Source organism: Lepus europaeus, chromosome 12, assembly GCF_033115175.1.
Source record: "Lepus europaeus isolate LE1 chromosome 12, mLepTim1.pri, whole genome shotgun sequence".
In the NCBI taxonomy this organism is placed as follows: Eukaryota; Metazoa; Chordata; class Mammalia; order Lagomorpha; family Leporidae; genus Lepus; species Lepus europaeus.
The window spans coordinates 20,694,452-20,712,706 of NC_084838.1; the positions used below are offsets into that span (position 1 = coordinate 20,694,452).

An 18,255-nucleotide genomic window follows, 5' to 3' on the forward strand; every position below is an offset into this window, starting at 1 on the left:
CTCTGTGGCCACCAGCCACACGTGGCTGCCCTCTCGGCTGGAACAGCCTGGCGGGTCCTGTGAAACCGTGCGGAAGCATTGGATCCCAACTCTACACTGATTTGTTCAGAGATAGGAAGTTGCTCTGCTTTGGGCTTTTTAAAAATAGAATGATTGGGCCGGCGCCGTGGCTCAACAGGCTAATCCTCCGCCTAGCGGCGCCGGCACACCAGGTTCTAGTCCTAGTCGGGGCGCCGGATTCTGTCCCGGTTGCCCCTCTTCCAGGCCAGCTCTCTGCTATGGCCCAGGAAGGCAGTGGAGGATGGCCCAAGTGCTTGGGCCCTGCACCCCATGGGAGACCAGGATAAGCACCTGGCTCCTGCCTTTGGATCAGCGAGATGCGCTGGCCGCAGCGGCCATTGGAGGGTGAACCAAGGGCAAAAAGGAAGACCTTTCTCTCTGTCTCTCTCTCTCACTGTCCACTCTGCCTATCAAAAAAAAAAAAAAAAAAAAAAGAAGAAGAATGATTGAAATGATTGAAGGTGTCATCAGGCGTTGGGGCTGGAAGGTATTTGGGGTCCTCTTGGCTGACTCCACCCAGGTGGGCAGCTTAGCACCACAGAGCTGCCTCCACCCACCCCGCTCCCCACTGAGACAGTTTCTGCAGGAGGGAAGAAGGAAAAGGACCCCAGTAGACCCCAGTAGGATCTGCCCTACCGAGCCTCCGGGGTCTGGCAGCAGGGGGCGCCATGGGACAACTCCGCACCAGGAGCCAGCTCCGCGGATGACCCTGGGGCCTTGCTGTGTGGAGCGCTGGTGGACCAACAGGGCCTCTCCAAGGTCTGTCTGGAAGCAACCATCCTGCTCGTAGCAGAAATCACCCAGGACCGAGAGCACAGGACAGCGGCGGGGGAAGGAGCTAGGGTGGGACTGGGTCTCACCCTGTGGCAGGGGGCAAGGCTCTGGGCAGCCTCAGCTCCTCCACACAGCAGCACCAGTGAACAGCCCAAAGCCCCGCCTGCCCATCTGCCCGCCCATCTGGGCTTCCTGGGTCTCCCGGCATCACAGGATCATTGCCACGTGCAGAACTTGTAATGTGCTTGGCACACAGCTTTCTGCACACTGCTACCTGCTCTCTAAAGAAGTGAGTGGGCCACGTTCCCAGAGCCAGGCAGGCGGCGGCAGAGCTGAGACCCGACTCTGGGTCTGCCTGACACCACGGCCTGAAGACCTCCCCCTCTCTGCCCCCATGGCCTGGCACTGCGGGGAGGAAGCACCAGCTGAGGCTCCCAGAGGGCCAGGCCACGGGGAGGGGCCGCCTCCTCCTCCACTCTGCGCCTCTGTTTCAGCACCCTGAAGCACCGAGTGCCAGGCACGGCCACAGAGCCCTTCCCCCCGCCGAGGTAGTGAGTCTGCTCAGTGACCCTCGGAGGGAGGTCCCGCGACCACACCCATTTCACCAATGAGGAAACGGACACTGGCCCAGCGCCCACTGCCAGTGGGGGATGCAGCTAGGCCAAGTGCTTGTCCAGTCCGGCTGTCAGTGGTTCTTGAAGAAGGTGGGTTTCCTGGGGCAGGCACTGTGGGGCAGGGGGTAAGCTGCCGCTCAGGACCCCCACAGCATGTATCAGAGTGCCTGGGATTAAGTGTCCCCGCTCTGCTTCGGATCCAGCTTCCTGCTAACGCGCCCTGGGAGGCGGCGGTGATGACTCACATATTCGGGTCCCCTCACCCCCATGGGAGACTTGCATAGATTTCCTGACTCCTGGCTTTTGCCTGGCCTAGCCCCAGCTGTTGCAGACATTTGGAGAATGAACCAGTGGACGGAAGATGTCTTCCTTCCTCCTTCCCTCCTTCTCTCTCTCTCTGCTTTTCAAATAGAAATAAATAAGATTTAAAAATAATAAAAAGCCTGGTTTCTGTTGTTTTTTTTTTAAGATGGGTTTCTTGGCCGGCGCCGCGGCTCAATAGGCTAATCCTCCACCTAGCGGCGCCAGCACACCGGGTTCTAGTCCCGGTCGGGGCACAGATTCTGTCCCGGTTGCCCCTCTTCCAGGCCAGCTCTCTGCTGTGGCCCAGGAAGGCAGTGGAGGATGGCCCAAGTACTTGGGCCCTGCACCCCATGGGAGACCAGGAGAAGCACCTGGCTCCTGCCATCGGATCAGCGTGGTGCGCCGGCCGCAGCGCGCCTACCGCGGCGGCCATTGGAGAAAGGAAGACCTTTCTCTCTGTCTTTCTCTCTCTCACTGTCCACTCTGCCTGTCAAAAAAAAAAAAAAAAAAAAAGATGGGTTTCTTGTGAAGCTGGCAGTTTGGGGGTAGCAGGTGAACAGCGAAGGGCTCCAGCCCAGGTAAGTGGGAGCCGCACAAGAGGGCGGCCGGGGCAGGGCCAGAGACAACCTTTGGGGCCCCTGCCAGCTCAGGCACTCGTGCCCAAGAAAGGAAGTGGCAGGCCAAGAGGCAGGGCGGGAGGTGTGGGAGTTCCAGGGGGAACCTCGGTCACTCAAAGGAGGAAGCTGAGACAGGAGAGATCTGGTACAGAAGGATCTGTCCCAGAAACAGAGCTGAGGCCAGCGGAGCTGGGCAGCTACGTAGAAGTACAGACGTGAACGTATCTGTATACAAATATCTGTATGGGAACAAAGGCGGCAGCAGAGAAACAGAACTGGGGAGAGGGATGCGAGGTTCAAGGCAGGGTGGGACCTTGGCCTCAGCCACCCTCCGGAGAGGAGTGGCCAGGCCCCAGCCGAGTGAGCCTGAGGCCCCGCCTGCTAGGAGAGAGTTCCTGACTCTTAGTTGCAGCTGCCTCAAAGGATGGCCTCAGAGGGTGGCACTCAAACTTCACGACCTCAGGGGCCTCAGCACTGCCCCTGGAAATCCTGATTCCAGAGGGCTGAGGACCAGAAACCCCAGAGGAACGGCTCCCTCAGTGAGTCCACAGCTCTCCAGTGTGTGAGACCCACATGGGCTCACGGACGCAGGCACCGAGATCCGGTGCTGCCATTCCTTTGGGATTTCGTCCCCATTCCGACGCCCAAAGTTCCAGGCGCTTTCTGGAGGGCTCGGGCTCCCGAAAGCCATCTGCCTGAGTACTTGGCAGCTAGGAAGCCAGGAAGGCTCCTCTGCCATGTCCCCACTCGGGGGGCGTCTGCTCGCACCACGTCGGCAGCGCAGAATGGCAGTGCGCATGTCACGCTTCTGCCACCCCTGACTCTGGCCATCGAGCGCCTGCCTCTTCCTGTCCATTATAAACCCGCTCAACCCGCAAAGCCATGCTGGGGGCATCTGTCTCCTGGAACTTTCCCAGATGGCCCTGGGCCCAGGCTCCCCTTCTCCTGAATGTCCGGGTCGCAGAGGGCACGGCACCCCACTGGCACCGACCACCTTCAGCCCTGGCCTCAGCACAGCTGTCCTAACAACACCCAGCACTGGCTACTACACCTCCAGAAAAGCAGGACCCACACTCCCAGGACCTTAATTTCGTCAGGCACCAGCCTCCTCCCGTGCACCCTCAACCTCCCTCGCCCAAGGCCACACGGCACATAAGGCACAGGGCCCCGCCCAAGCCGGCTGCTGGGCTTCAGGCCCCCTTCCCCGCCTGCACACCACACAGACGGCTGGGAGGAGCCTCACACATTCCGTGGCCCCTGCTGTGGCATGGAGCACAGGGCCTGGCACACAGCAGGGGGGGTAATCAACACGCATCTATTTATAAAGATTTGCATGAGGCCCACAGCTCGGTGGTTCAGAGGTCTAGCCCTGGTAGCAGATTCCAATTCCAGCTCATTTATAGACTGTGTAACTGGGGCTGAGTTAGACAACCTCCCTGTGCCTCAGTTTCCTTATTTATAAAATGGGTACAGAGATACTCTCTATTGCGTAGGGCCATTGTGAGAATTAAATGAGTGGATGTGAACTGCTTAGAATAATGACACACAGTAAGACCTGTCACTGGCTTGCTGTTGGCCAGTGGAGTTCTGGTCTGGCTAGGCCTGGAGCAGAGATAAACCAGAGATAAAACTTCCTCAGCTACTCTATCAGATCTTTTAAACCCAAGTACGCAGTGCCCTGGGCCAGGTCACATCTGCACTATGTTCTGTGGGGACCAGCAGTGGGATGGAGGCGTAAGAACACACCATCCGGAATCCTAAAATCATGGGTTTCAGTCCAGGCTCTGCCTCCTTGGTCCCCCCGGGCCTCAGTTTTTCCCTCTGTCCAATGGGTAGAAGAGTCATTGGGAGGCTCACAGAGAGCAGGGATGAGACAGGGTGCCTGCTCAGATCCTGCAGCCCTGGGTCCCTCCACCTCCCTCTCATGTAGCCACCTAGCCATCCTCCCTCCACACCGGTCTCCTTACCTTCCTGTGCCCTGTGAAGAAGAGGGACAGATGGTGCATGGAGCCCCCATTGCGGCCCAGCTCCTTCTTGAGGGTGCGGGGTGAAGGGATGGCCCAGGAGGACGCGGCGCCTTCGCCGTCCGAGCAGTGCAAGGTGGTGTCCGAGGAGAAGCAGGGCCCGCGGGCCTCCTGCAGCAGGCTGCCCTCGCTGTGCGTCCGGCGCCGCAGTGAGTTCTGCACCCGCAGCGAGAGGCCGCCCTCGGCCCCCGGGCCTGTCTCGATCATGCTGCTGCGCTTGGCCTCGCTGCGCTCCGTGTAGTTGTCATCGCTCGTGTCCTCCTCCTCATCTTCCTCCCCTTCCTCGCCCTCCTCTGCCTCTTCTGCATCCTCCTCCTCCTCTCCTGAGCTGCCCCCCTCGGCCCCTGCCCTGTGGCTGTAGGCACTGTCCAACCGGACCTCGGGGATCACAAAGGCGGGCCTGGAGGCGGCAGGCGGGGCCCCGGGGGCCGCTGGGGGGTCCCCTGTGCTCGCGGTCTCAGCCAGCGGAGGAGGGCTGGGAGGCAGGCCTTGACAGGGCAGGGGGTCTCGGATGGCAGGGATGTCTTTGCTGAGTGGAGTGTCCTGGCTGGGAGGGGGCTCTTGGCCAGCAGATAGGTCACCGCGGGGTGGGGGGTCCTGGGCCGGAGGCGGTTCCTGGCATGGCGTGGCGTCCTTGCTCAGTGGGGCTTCTTGCCCCGGAGTGGGTTCTGCGCAGGTGGGTGCATCTCTGCTGGGCGGGTCCTGGCTGAGGGGTGGCTCTGGCCCTGGAGGAGGCTCCTGGCCAGAAGAGGGGTCCGTGCTGGGTGGGGGGGCCTCGGCAGCCGGCCCCTTCCCTTCAGCTGAGGGCATCTCCCTCTTATCTGCCTCGGTCTCAAACATCTGGGAAACAGAAAGCAAACAAGGAAGGCTCAGAAGAGGAGGCCACACGGTGCTGGCCCCACGCGCACAGACATCACGGAAGGTGATGGGGAATCTGGCGGGGGCCGGGACCCTGCAGCCCCCGCGGATAGAAGCCTGTGCCCAATGGAAAACTGAAAACCCCTGTGGCTCAGCTCTGCGAGGGTTCTACCCTCATCTCCTTGCCCAAGGCTTCTGCTCCATCAACAACATGGCTGGCCACTTAGGACAGCAGAGGGCATAGTACCTGCCAGATGGCCTGTCCCTGTTGTGTGCCAGGTACCAGGCCTGGCTCTCACGCGATCTTCCCAAAGGCCCTGAAAGGGAGGCATCACTGTCCCGCTTCTACAGAAAAGGAGACAGGGGTGACGCTGACTCTGTGAGTAAGAGAGAAACCAGGAAGTCTACATTCGGGGACCAGAAGCAAATCAAGCCCCCAGCCGGGGCCGTCTCGGAGTGGCAGACTGGCAGAGTCCTGAGCCTAGCCGAAGGGGCGCGTCAACCAAACCAAAGTTTAAAAAAAGTCCCAGTGAGTCATTCAAATAAGAATTCGCTCTAAATGTCAACTATCTTTTTTTTGAAACTGGTAAACTGGAACAAGACCAGAACTTCCAAACCTTATACACCTGGACTAAGCAGACATCACAGACACATGGAACCTCGCTGCGAGACCATCCGCCCAGAGATTTCCGAACTGTTTGTGGGAACCTCAGGGACTCCGCAAAAAAGCAAAGCATCTCTTGCCTCCCCCAGCCCTCGGAGCCCTGGGGGCTTGCTGCGTCCCAGCCATAAATGTCATCTGCGGAGGGAACCAGTGTTCCCTTGCTGCCGCTCTGAGAAGAAGCTAACAAGCAGGCACCATCACAGACAGCCCCGTGGGGGAGGCAGCCTCAGGCCGGCGCCAGGCCCTCGTCACACTCCAGGACCTGGAGCGGTGGGGCTAGAACTGCTCAGAGCCCAGCTTTCGTCCTTCAGAACGACACAGCCGCCTGGAACTAATGACGGCAAAAAATCATACGCGTTCCTAAGAATCGCTGTGACAGGAGGTGGCACGTACACACACACACACACACTGTCAGTACATGCAGAACACGGGGTAAGAGTGCCTGCCATGGGGACTCTTGATGTCCATTTCATGGATGAGACCACTGAGCCCCAAGAGCAGTGACTTCCCCACTGTGGCATAATCCTCTCAAGACCAAAAAGCCCACGCATGGAGCCGAGACGTCCTTGAGGCCCTGGGGAGCCTGAAGCCAGGAGTAGGCAGCCCAGCCGGGCGGCTCATGGCAGCTGCAGGGTTCCGCACACGCAGCCGGGGTCACCCTGGCAGGGGCGGATGTGAAAGCACAGCGTAGGTAGGAGCTGCTGTCTGGGAGCATGAAAGTGAAAGTGGGGCCTGGCCAGGGGAAGTGCAGGAAGCCTCCGACCTCAGACAGCTCTTGGGTGCTCTGGTGGGCTCAGGGAGGGCACATGCTAGGCTCCGGTTCCCAGGCCCAAGATAGGTACCCCCGACCCTGTGGCCTTCCTGCTCGGGGACTCCTGCCTGCAGCTGGGGGGTGATCACCCCACAGTCCCAGACCCTGAAACATCAGCAACTCCTGAGCCCCACTGCACGGATAGGGAGGCTGCGGCTCAGGGCGGGCAGGGGCCAGGCAGGGCCAGGCACAAACCCTCTGGGCCTCAAGGTCTCCATCTCAGATATGCGACTACCAATGCAGCCAAATGACCTCTTACAGTAGACAATACAAAGAAGGGACATGGTGTGGCGACAGTCAAGGCGATGTTAAAATGGATCTAGAGGGAAATTCTGAAGTCAAAGACCTCAAATGGTGATGCATCTTGCCCACACTGTCCTCGAAGCAAGCTCTGCCAATGCCAGGGTCAAAGCCAGCAACTGAGGCAGTGCCCCCCCACCCCCAATCCAGAATCCTCATCTAGAAAGGAAGGGCTGGGCCTCAGCCCCCTGGGACTGCTCTTGGATGGGGAGAGACCCTCCACCTGCACTGCACAGACAGGAAGACTGACAGCCCACCCGGATGGCAACTTAGTGACCTGCCCAGTGAGGGGCTGCAACCTTCCCGAACTGCTTCTGATCTCAGGCAGCCCTGCCCACTGCCCATCACCCACAGCCCCCCGGAGAGCACCCTCCTTCAGGAAACTCCAAGGGCCCTGCAGCTAGCGCCCAACAGGCAGGCCCACCTGCTTCTGGAAGGGCAGAAGGAAGCCGCAGGCAGCCGGGTGCCCTGGAGGCCTGGGACGGAGCGACGCAGAGAGCTCGGAGCAGCTTGGGGAGAAGCCGCATTCCCCCTTTCCTGGGTGGTAGGAGTGGGGCCCGGGCCCGCCTGTCCCAGCAGCCTTCCCACCCCTGGGGAAAGTGTAGTACAGCCCCAAAACCAGAAAGGCAAGTCAACCCGCCTCTGCCAACCCTGCCCTAGAAGAGGCCAAACCAAACAAAGCTAGGAGAGGAAGTGCTTCTCAGCAGAGGTGCCCCCACCCCCACAGACCTGGCCCGAAGGGCTCTCCAGGTGCCCAGCTGGTCCAGGTTCAGGAGTGTGACCCCAGTGGGGCCACTTGCTAGCTGTGTGGCTAGACCCTCTGTCTCCTCATCTGGAGCAGAGCCCAGGGCTAACGCACTGGACCCCCACGACCTCTTCCGTCTCCTCACAGCACCATGGTGGCTGGTAGGTGTCACATCTTATTAGAAATGGGGAAAAAGCCCTCCGTGGGTAAAGGAATTCCCTAAGACATCAGAGGCCGATGTGGGATTCAGACTTGTACCTCCTGTCCCCTGGGCCCTTGACCCACAAGCGCAGGGGATCTGTAGCAAGGGGCAGCAGGCCACGAGCACTGCTCAGCCCCCCACAGCCCTTGCCATGAGGACCAGAGCACAGCTCTTTCCTGGGCTCCCGGGCAGGGCTGTGTGAGCAGCAGCCACTGTGTAGACGTGGTGAGGCCCGTGCTCGGGGACAGCAGGGCCGGGTGCCGAGTGCAGGGGAGAATTAAGGCAGGAGAGGAGAGGATGATGAGGGTGAGGTAGCCGAACGAATGGCAGGCATGGAGTGCCCTGTCAACAGGAATGGCTCAGGCAGAGCTGTGCTATGGCAAACCTGCTGCGGGGGCACAAGTGGGCACTGTGGCAGGGGTCAGGAGGGGCCCTGTGTGTGCTCACGCATTCATTCTTTCTTTCTTTCCCAGGCACTGAGGCAGGTACTGGGGACAGCAGGGACTGTCACACACCATCTGTGTCCTCCGTTAAGCAGAACAAAGGTTAGACGACTGGTCTGCAGGAGGTGCTGAGAGCTCCAATATAGGAAGTGCAGGCAGCAGGGCCGCCCAGCCAGGCTGCTGTTGCCACAGGCTGGGGCCGCAGGAATTCAGCCAGGGCACCCCAGAGAGACCAGCCCGCTCCCCCAGGACCTTGGGCCCAGAGCGCCACTGGATGCCACCCCTCCACCCTCCTAAGGGTCTGCATTTCCTTCGTCTATCACTTCTTTGCCTTGGCGGGACCAGGGTTAATGCTGCCCAGGTCTCGCCTGCTGCCAGCACACAGGAAATGAAGCAGGCCCTCTAAATGGAGCCACTACTTAGGATCTAATCAAATCCTCCCCCAAATCCAATCCAGAGCTCAGCACAGGCTGGGGAAGGGTGGCAGCGCTGACGGCCAGAGCTCGAGCTTCCACCGGCCCGGCCCCTAGAGCCCAGGTCTGGAGGTGGCAGCGGGTGCTGGAAGTGACTTGTCCAGTGTCACACAGCTAGCAACTGCTGACCCCTGAGGCCACCTGCAGCTCTCAGATGACTCATCAGCTCCACCGCAGATGCTGGCCTCAGCATCTGCCCTCCAAAACCACTTCCTGCTCTGGTGGGGGTGGCGGGGCAGGAGTCAACCAGGGTGTGCAGGCCTCACGGCAGCCCGTAGGCAGTGGGGATGTTACAGAAAGAGCAGGGCACGGAAAGCCAGGAAACCCGGTGGGGAGGGGTGGGGAACTCCCACAGCGTCTGCTCTCTTGTGATCGCCGGTGCGTGGAGCCCTCCACCAAGAAGCAGGATGAGGACGCCTCCTGCTCGGGCAGCTGAGCCAGGCAGGCCAGTGCTCTGTGGGGGAGAATGCCACTTGGCAAAGGGCAAGGCGCTCAGAATGCCTGCCCACTTTTGCCAGGGGCTGCTCCTTCCAGCGTGGTGCATGCCAGGTCACCAGCTCCTGGGCCCCGGCTCCATGCTGACTTCCAGGAAGCCCAGATGCTCAGGCTGCCTGGCCCAGCCCCAGTTGAGCTCCTCCAGCTCTGGCTGCCTCTGCCTCCGGCTCAGGGGCCCTCCAGGCTGCTCTCCTTCTGGGCAGTCTGGGAAGGTGGGGGTGGCACCGATGGCGCGAGGGCTCTGACGCCACCTCCATTTCACACTTACTGGCTGGAGGGACCTGGGCTTAACCCGCCTGCACCTAATAGCGTTAGCTAGATCATGGGATGAACGAGCCCCCCTCACGGGGCTGTTAGAGGAATGACTAAATGAGCTGGCGCACATCCGGAGCTCAGCACAGGGCTAGAGCCTGTAAACACTCAGTAAACAGTAGCCATGGCCACTCCGGTACACCTTGGCCTTGACATCTCCCTCCCTGGACTCCTCCAACCCGTCTGCTAACCCCTTCCCTCTGTTACGGGCTCCCCTGCCTGTCACGAAGGACCTGCTCCAGGCACCATCTCAGCCCTGCATGCACCCATCCACTCCAGGCTACAGTCACCCTGTGCGCCACCTGGCTGCGGACACCTCGAGTCCACACCACCGGCCAGCCCGGGGCCGTGTGCCGAGGCCGGATCCTGCGGACAAGCAGGCAGCAAATCTCCACAGAACGGCTATGTCCCCAAATGCCATCTTAGGCTTCCTAGGAAAGACACAATCCCTGTCCACATGGAGCCTACAGCATAGAGGGGACGGACAGACTTGAACCAAGTCACCGCCCACATAAGCCAGGGGATACACACAAACCACAACCTCCACCATGAAGGAAACTCCAAGGTGCTGTGAAAGAGAAAGGGGCATGTGTGTTGGGAAGGGCCGCCCTGCAGAACGACACAATGAAATCTGGTCACTGGGCAGGGGGGCTCAGCGGGGCAGGAAGCAGCACAGGCAAGAGCCCTGTGCCACGAAGGGGCTTAATACACTGGTGGAACGGAGAACACGCAGGTGGAGACCCCCTAGAAGTCCCATCAGCACCCTCCTTCCTTCTCTTGGGGTCTCTGTATCAGTGACACCACCAGAGTCACCAAGCCAGGCGCTGGGATACTCTTCTCTCTTCCTTCCCTTTGACCACCGAAGCCCCTGGCCAATCACCAGATTCTTATCCATCGCCCACTGTGAAAGCACAGGCATCTTCCCACTGGCGAGGCTGAATGGGGGGGGGGGGGGGTGGCGCACAGGATACTTGGGAACTCTGTCCTTTCTGCTTAACTCCCAGAACTCCCCTAAAGACTGAAGCCAGTTAATCATTCTCTCCAAGCCATACCACCACTGCCCTGTAGGTCTCCCTCATCCCCCATCCACACGACATGGAACCCCTGGGCTGGCCCAGTCCTCCCTGGTGGCTCTCTGTGTTGTGCCAGGGGAAGCTTCCAACTGCAAACCTGAACTTGTCACTCCCTTGCTTAAGGCCTGGATACACCTGGCTCTAGGATCAACTCTAAATCCTGTAGTCCTGGGAGACCCTGGGCTCCATCCCTCCCTCTAGCCTCCAATCTGACCACTCCCCTCCTTGAGTGTTTGATGCACAGTGAATGAATGAGTGAGCAATTCCGTGAACTTCACAAGGCCATGTAGACTTTCTCTTCTCCAAGTGTGACCTATGAACCAGCAGTGCAGCCTTTACAGGGAGTTGGAAGAAACACGGACTCTCAGTCTACACCTGCCTGATCAGAAGCTGCAATTCAACAAGAAATCAAATGGTTCCTTTGCATATTAAACTTTGAAAAATGCATCTCTAGACTTCTGGTTCTCAAGAGAGCTCCACCTTAGATCACCCATATTTGGGCTCAATTCTAGACCTACCGGACCAGAGTCCCTCAGAGTAAGGCACAGCCCCTTGTATGGTTGTCACTTCCAAGACAATTCTGGGGAGCAGCTCAGATAACAGACAAGGTAACTGAGGTCCAGGGGAGGCAGGGGACACACCCGAGGTCACGCAACAGAATCAAGACTAGAATCCCGCCCAGGACCCAGCCAGGGCCAGCTCCCCGCACACACCCTGCGTCCTTTGTAACAGGAAGCTCACGAACAAGACGCATGACCTCGGCGCAGGATGGAGAGCTGGCAGGGGTGCCACAGGCACCTACCCATTCATGCTGCCGATACACAGAAGCCCGGCTGCAGGAGGAGACAGAGGGAGGAGGAAGGGAAGTGGTCATAGACTGAGACTTTGTCTCTAAAGACCCCCGCAGCTTGTGGGTCTGTCTGGGTCTTGGCAGGGGGCTGGAAGGCAGCTGGGAGCGTGCCTTCTGCTGAGAGCAATACTGAGGCCCCCTGAAACCCCTCGGCCCAGGTCAGACTCTCGGGGAAAGGCCAATACTCGGGGAAGGGGACTCCTAAGTGAGGTGACAGGAGGCCCCTCTTAGAAACCTTCCCTCTTCTCATCCATGCTACCTGACCAGGCCAGGACACGCCCCTGGGAGCCTGCTGGAGATCCCACGTCACTGGGCAGGGGCGGCAGCTCCCAGGGCCTGGATTATGTCACGTGTGCCCCTTCTTCTTTCAAGGCCTCTGACAACATGGATTTAGTGGTGGTGTGGAGGGGTGAGGGAGCAACCTCGTGGTCTATGCCCCCACCCCACAGCCTCTGCCTCTATTTCTCTTCTCTGAAAGGCAGCAAGTCCACAGCTGTGGTTTCCGCACTCTTCCTATACTTCTGCTAACCGATGCCTCATCAGGACCGCTCCAGGCTGCTTGGCCTCTCCTGTCTGCTCAGGCACCAGTTCACCTGCGGGCTCCACCCACACTCTCCTTTTCAGCTGGCCCCCTCGTCCTCTGCCTGCCCCAGGCGCACGCTGCCTCATTTTCCTAATATCTCTGCTTCCTCAACCCGCTTCCTGCCCGTCCCTGTGAGCCCCACCGAGATGCTCCCTCAATGCCCCATCTGGAGGGCTCTCTGCCCCGCTGCAGCTCTGGCCTGCCCTGCTCTTGGGGCTTGGGCAGGCCCTGCTTGGCTCATCAGGATTACTGACCCCCCATTTGTCCGCAGAGTTACTCAGCAAATGTCCACAGGGCCCCAGCCATGGGCCAGGGCCTGTGCCAGGCGCTGGAGCCAAACAGCGGCAGGACACATTCCCTGCCCGGAAGGGACCGGGGCAACGGCAACAGTTGTCCAGGGCCAGGGCCAGGCAGATCTCCAACCCCACTCTGCTGCCACCCAGGGGGCTACGGAAGCACAGAGGCAGCAAGAAAGAGGCTTTTATGGGGGAGGGGAGGGGAGGGAGGAAAGGGACAGGACACCCCGGCTGCAGGGACACTGCAACAAGGACAGGTAGCTCCGCAGGCAGGAGTGTGGCTATGTTAAGGAATGTGGACTTTACCCTGAAAGCTATGATTACTTAGTGCTGTAGAGATAGGGAAGGTGGGGCAAGGGATGACAGAGACAGGATGACAAGGATCGGGAGAGGGAGTGAGGTCACTAACTGTGCACCTGCTACACACCAGGCTTGACACAAGAGGACATGCAAAAAGCTCCGGGATATGCACATTGTGGGGGGAGGGGATGGAATGAGTTTCAAAGATTTGGGGCAACAAAATAAACTTTTAACTCTTTGAAGTTCCACTGTATATGCTCTCACTTCTAACAAACTTAGGAAGTTAGTATTATTGGTTTCATTTTGCAAATAAGGAAACTGGGGCCCAGAGAGGTTAAGTAACTTGTGCAAGATTGAGAAGCAAACAAGTAGAGGAAACTCTATGAGGGGGGCAGGCCAGGGCTGGCAGGGCAGCAGACAACCCTCCAGCTGGGGGCATCAAGAGAGCATCCAACCGGATGGGCAGGAAGCAGAGATGTTAGGGAAATGAGATGGTGCATGCGCACGCACACTAGGAGTGGAGGAGCCGGAACTGAAGCCACGGCTGGGCCGGACTCTGACATCATGCTCTCCCCACTAGCCTGGGATCTCCTTTTCTGCCCCCTGCCTCACCTCCTTTCTCCCTCCCTCCTTTCGAAGCACCTGAGCATCCACTTGGGGCAAGCGCTGTGCTATACATTGGAGACCGCTAGGCAGCAGCGAGCAGGACCAGGGGCAGGGACCCCTCTCTTACTCCGCTGGAGACCAGGTAGCAGGAATCAGACTCACCCGGGGGTCGGGAAGGACACAGAATTCCAGCTACCTGGCGGCCCTCCCAAACTCTCCCCACCTGGAAGTGGTCCCTGGTTGGGAGAAGCAGAGCATAGGGCTTCTCCACGGTGTTCTTCAGAGCTGATCAAACAGAAAGCTCTGCCACGCCGGGAAGACCCCAGGGAAGGGCGCAACCATGCTGTGGTCACAAAGCCAGCGTTTGGCATTGGGCAGGCCCGGGGTTGACTCCCGCTTCCTCATCATGTGATCAAGTCAGTGTGGCCTCCTAGGGCTGCTGTAGGATAGGTGGAGGCTGGGCCCTCTGCTCCTTGCCTTCCTCTCCATGGTTTGACTCTCCTGCATGGTGGGGGGTGGGGGGCATCACCAGGGACCAACCCCCAAATCAAGGCCTCCCTCCCAGCAACAGCTCAGAGATGTGGAACACTTTGAGACGCTGAAGTGGTGCGAGGGAAGGCCATTGCTTCTGAGGCTCCGGGCACACTCCTGCCTGCACGGCCTCCCTGGGTAGACACCCCTGTCTCTGCTGAGGTCGTGGCGGGGCTGGGTTTGGCCGGGTCTGCTCCGGCTCATCCCCCGGCCATCGCGGTGTCATGGGACTTCCTCGCACCCTCTCGGTCTCACTGACCATATTCTTCTTCTGCTCAAAATCTACCCCTGAGTCCCTCTGGGGCAGTCCCAGCCCCTTGCCCTGTATGTTTGGTCCTTCTTGACGACATTTTATTGCTGTTTCTCCTCTTTGCCATCCAGCCAGTGTGATCTATTTACAGTTCTCCAAATACACTCGCCTCCCAGGCACCCCTACGCCTATGCTCACCCTGTACTACCTTCCTGGAGCACTCCCCTTCCCCCCACTTCCCTGGAGAACCACGCTCCTCAGTCCTCAGAACTCCAGCTCACCTGGCCATGCACTGCCCTTGACTTTCGACAAAGGTGACATTACCCTACAGTGAGAAAGGATGGTCTTTTTAATCAACTGGCCATCCACCCAGAGGAAATGAGTCTTGGCCTCTACATCACACCATGCAGAAAAGTCGATTTCAAGTGAATTTTAGATCTAAATATGAAACACAAAACAATAACATTTCTAGAAGATAACATAAGAGAATATATCCATAGCCTTAACGTAAGCAAAGGAACAAGAATCAACAAGCACTCTCCCTAAAAGAAAAAGATTAGCAAATTGGATTGCTTGAAAATTAAGACCTTTTGCTCTTCAAATATTCCCTGGAAAGAGTGAAAAGGCAAGCCCAGAGGGAGCAAAGATATTTGCAATGTGTTCATCCAACAATGAACACATATCCAGAAGATTTTTAAACGCCTACAAATCAATCAGAAAAAGATTATTCAGAATAAGGAAAAGACTCTAACAGGCACTTTACAAAAGGGATTGTTCAAGGGCCATTCAACATGTGAAAAGGTGCTCACCTCATTAGTCATCAAGGAAATGCAGCTTGAAACCACAATTAGATATCACGATGTCTAATACCATTAATGTTGGTAAGGACACAGAGCAACTGGCACTCTGGTGCAAGACTCCAAAGAGGCGGTAGTGGTGTTACACTTTGGAAAATTATATGATGGTGTCTACTAAGGCTAATTATACACAACCATATGACTCAGCAGTTGCAAACCTTGGGTATTTACCCAACAGAAAGCACACACAGGAAATCAAGACATGGGCAAGAATATTCACAGCAGCACTACTCATTATAGCCGTGAACTGGAAACCAACGTAGAAGGGATAAACTGTGGTATAGTCCCACAATGAAATACCACACAGTGATGAGAATGAACAAAACAAAACTGGATGCAATCACACTGATGAATCTCACATCAAATCACTCATCACAAGAAGTCAGCAGAATAAAACCCATACTCAGGGGCGGGCACTTTGGTGCTGTGGGTGAAGCTTGAGCTGCCTCCCACTAGAATGCCTACAATTGAGTCTTGCCTCTGTTTCTGATTCGGCTTCCTGCTGGTGCATCTGGGAGGCAGCAGATGATTGCTCTGGCACTTGGGATCTGTCACCCACGTGGGAGGTCTGCATAGAGTTCCTGGCTCCTGACCTCAGTCTGGGGCAGCCCTGGCTGTTGCAGGCATTTGGGGAATGAACCAGAAGATGGAAAATCTCTCTCTCTCTCATTCTCACCTTTTTTTCACTCTGCCTTTCAAATAAATAAGTAAACCTTTTTTTTTTTTTAATAAAGAACCCATACTCAATGTTTTATAAGAAGTTCAAAGACAGGCAATACTAATCAATGACAGAACTAGGATAGGGGTTAACTTGGAGGTGGTAGCAAACTCAAAGGAGGTTTCTTGGGTATAGTAAAGTTCTATTTCTTTTTTAAAATTTTTATTTATTTTCATTTTGAAATGTAGAGAGACAGAAATAAAGATCTTCCATCTGCTGATCTACCCCTCAAATGTCCACAACAGGCAGGGCCAGGCCAGGCCTATGTCAGGAGCCCAGGACTCCCATGTGGGTGGCAGGGACCCAAGTACTTGAGCTACCACTGCTGTCTCCCAGAGTGTGCATTAGCAGGAAGCTGGAATTGGAAGCAGAGCTAGGACTTGAAACCAGGCACTTGGATTGGAATGTTCTATCTCTTGACCCAGAAAGGAGCTACACAAGTGTGTGCACTTGGTGACAATGCATCCCCTTGTCTCTCACATTCCTGTGAGTGTGCTACACTTCTGTTTGAAAGTTTACTTGAAAAACAAACAAAATGCTCACTCCAGTGTCTCCTCCTGGGTTCCCTGGGCTGAGGCAGTGGCTCCTTCTGTGAGTTCCTTGTCTTTTGTACACATCTTTCACAGCCTGTGAGAAGCAAGAGATGCCTCCCATTTGCTGAATGCCTTCTCTGTGTTGGACCTTGAGCTGAGCATCCCCCCAACTCGATGTCACCACACCACACAAGGCAAGGTACTGGTCTAGGCACGCCCACTGCTCACGTGACCTGGAGCCAATACACATGAAGCGTCTCTGCTTTGCGTGTATCATCTCACACGAGTGGAGGAAGCTGGGTCACTGCCTGAGGAACCAGAGGCAGGTAAGCTCGGGGTCTTGAGTAAAAGATCTCAGATGGCCTCCCCAGACAAGGAGGAGCAGGTGGCTCGTGGACACACAGAAGCAGTTTCTATGTCCAGACAGGCAGACGTGTCTGCACCTCAGATTCACACATAAACCAGAGACTTCTTCATTGGGGAGTGTCTACACAACCAGTTCAGCCCCACTTTTGCAGGAAGCTTTGAGGCACCCAGGCTGCTCTGGATGCTTGGTGGGGGTTCCCAGGACATGCAGTGTCTCCCCATCGAAGTTGTGTGATTTCTGTCTATTACCGGCCCACCCCGGACACTGAAGACCAGGGCTTTAGAGACTGGTACCGAGTAAGTGCAAGGCACAAAGCACATGCTTAGCTCGTATGGAAGGCAGGGAGGCAGGGAGCCAGTGAGGATGGGACAGAGCTGCCACTTGGGTCAGCTGGAGACTCCGCTCATCGAGGTCTGAGCAGTGATGGTTCGTGTCCTCGCTGGACATCAGCTCCGGCCCTTGACTTGAGGGGTCACAGCCAGGCCACCTTCCCCTGCATGGCTCTTCTCCCGGCTGCCCCCAGCCTCTCTCAAGATGTCCACTGCCATTTAAGGAGTGGCTCTATTGGGCCCCTTCTCTGCCTCTGCCCATGTCTCCTCACCATCACGGATCCCCCGTGTCTCAGGCTCAGCTCTTAGCCTGAGACTATCCCCACCAAGAGATGACAGGATGCCACAGCAAGCCCTGGCTATAGGGTGAAAAGCATGCCTGGTTCCAAATAACTTCCTGTACACCCCGCCTTTCTCAGGAGGGGGTCGCTGGTAGTTCCCTGGCAGCAGCCTGGGCCACAGTGCCAGGTGCGGGCAGGCTAGCCCATGGCAGGCAGGAAGAGGGGAGAAGCCCTGAGCCATCTGGAGCAGAGGGCACCCCGGGCAGCTATCCACACATCTGCTGGGATGACCTAGGCCCTCTGCCAGTGGAAGGGGATATCCTAGGACCCTCTCTCCTCTCCTTTGTGTCTGGAAGCTCTGATCTCTCAAGTGGCTCATGGCCTCAGCACCCTTCCGCCAAGCCCTTCCCCTACCCTTCCCCGACCCCACTCCTGGATGTCTGGGTGCAGCTGGTTGTGCAGGGAAAGGCGGCGGCTCCCTGGGGCTGAGCCCAGCTGGCCTGCTGTGAGTGGCTCCAGCCTCTCCGGGCTTAGGGGGCTGAGCCATAAGCAGCCTTGTTTATCCCTGGGAGGAATGATGGTTTTTCCCTGAGCAATGACATCTTGGAAACGGCCTGGCTCCATAAACAACAACAAATCTCCCAGTCCAGAGCCTGGGCTGCGAGTTGCATGAGAAAGCTTCTACCCAGAATGCCTGAGCTGCAGGTTGGGGGCTGCTCCCCTGCAGAGCCAGACCCTGGCCTTGACTCTTGGAACCCAGGAAGTGGAAGAGGATCAGAGAAATCAGACGGCTGACAGGGGCACGGCAATACCTGGTCCAGTTCCTGGTTGCTGCAAAGGGGAAACTGAGCCAGAGAGAGGCTGACTTGCCTGAGCTCTTCCAATGAATAGGGGCTGAAAGATGCCTCCATCTCCTGAGCTGTCTCTACCACACACATCATCATTTCCAGAGAACAGCAGGGATCTAGTCAATAAACCCAAGGGTC

General features: G+C 57.4%; 1 protein-coding gene across 2 annotated transcripts in view; it reads right to left on the bottom strand.

Annotated features, from left to right (window-relative positions):
- Window positions 1-18,255, bottom strand: part of RGS3 (regulator of G protein signaling 3) — a 129,522-nt gene that overhangs the window by 9,313 nt on the left and 101,954 nt on the right. For both annotated transcript variants that reach the window (XM_062207714.1, XM_062207716.1), the window contains one exon: window positions 4,336-5,232. In XM_062207714.1, coding sequence (XP_062063698.1) covers window positions 4,336-5,232 — 897 coding nt within the window. The remainder of the gene's footprint in view (window positions 1-4,335; window positions 5,233-18,255) is intronic.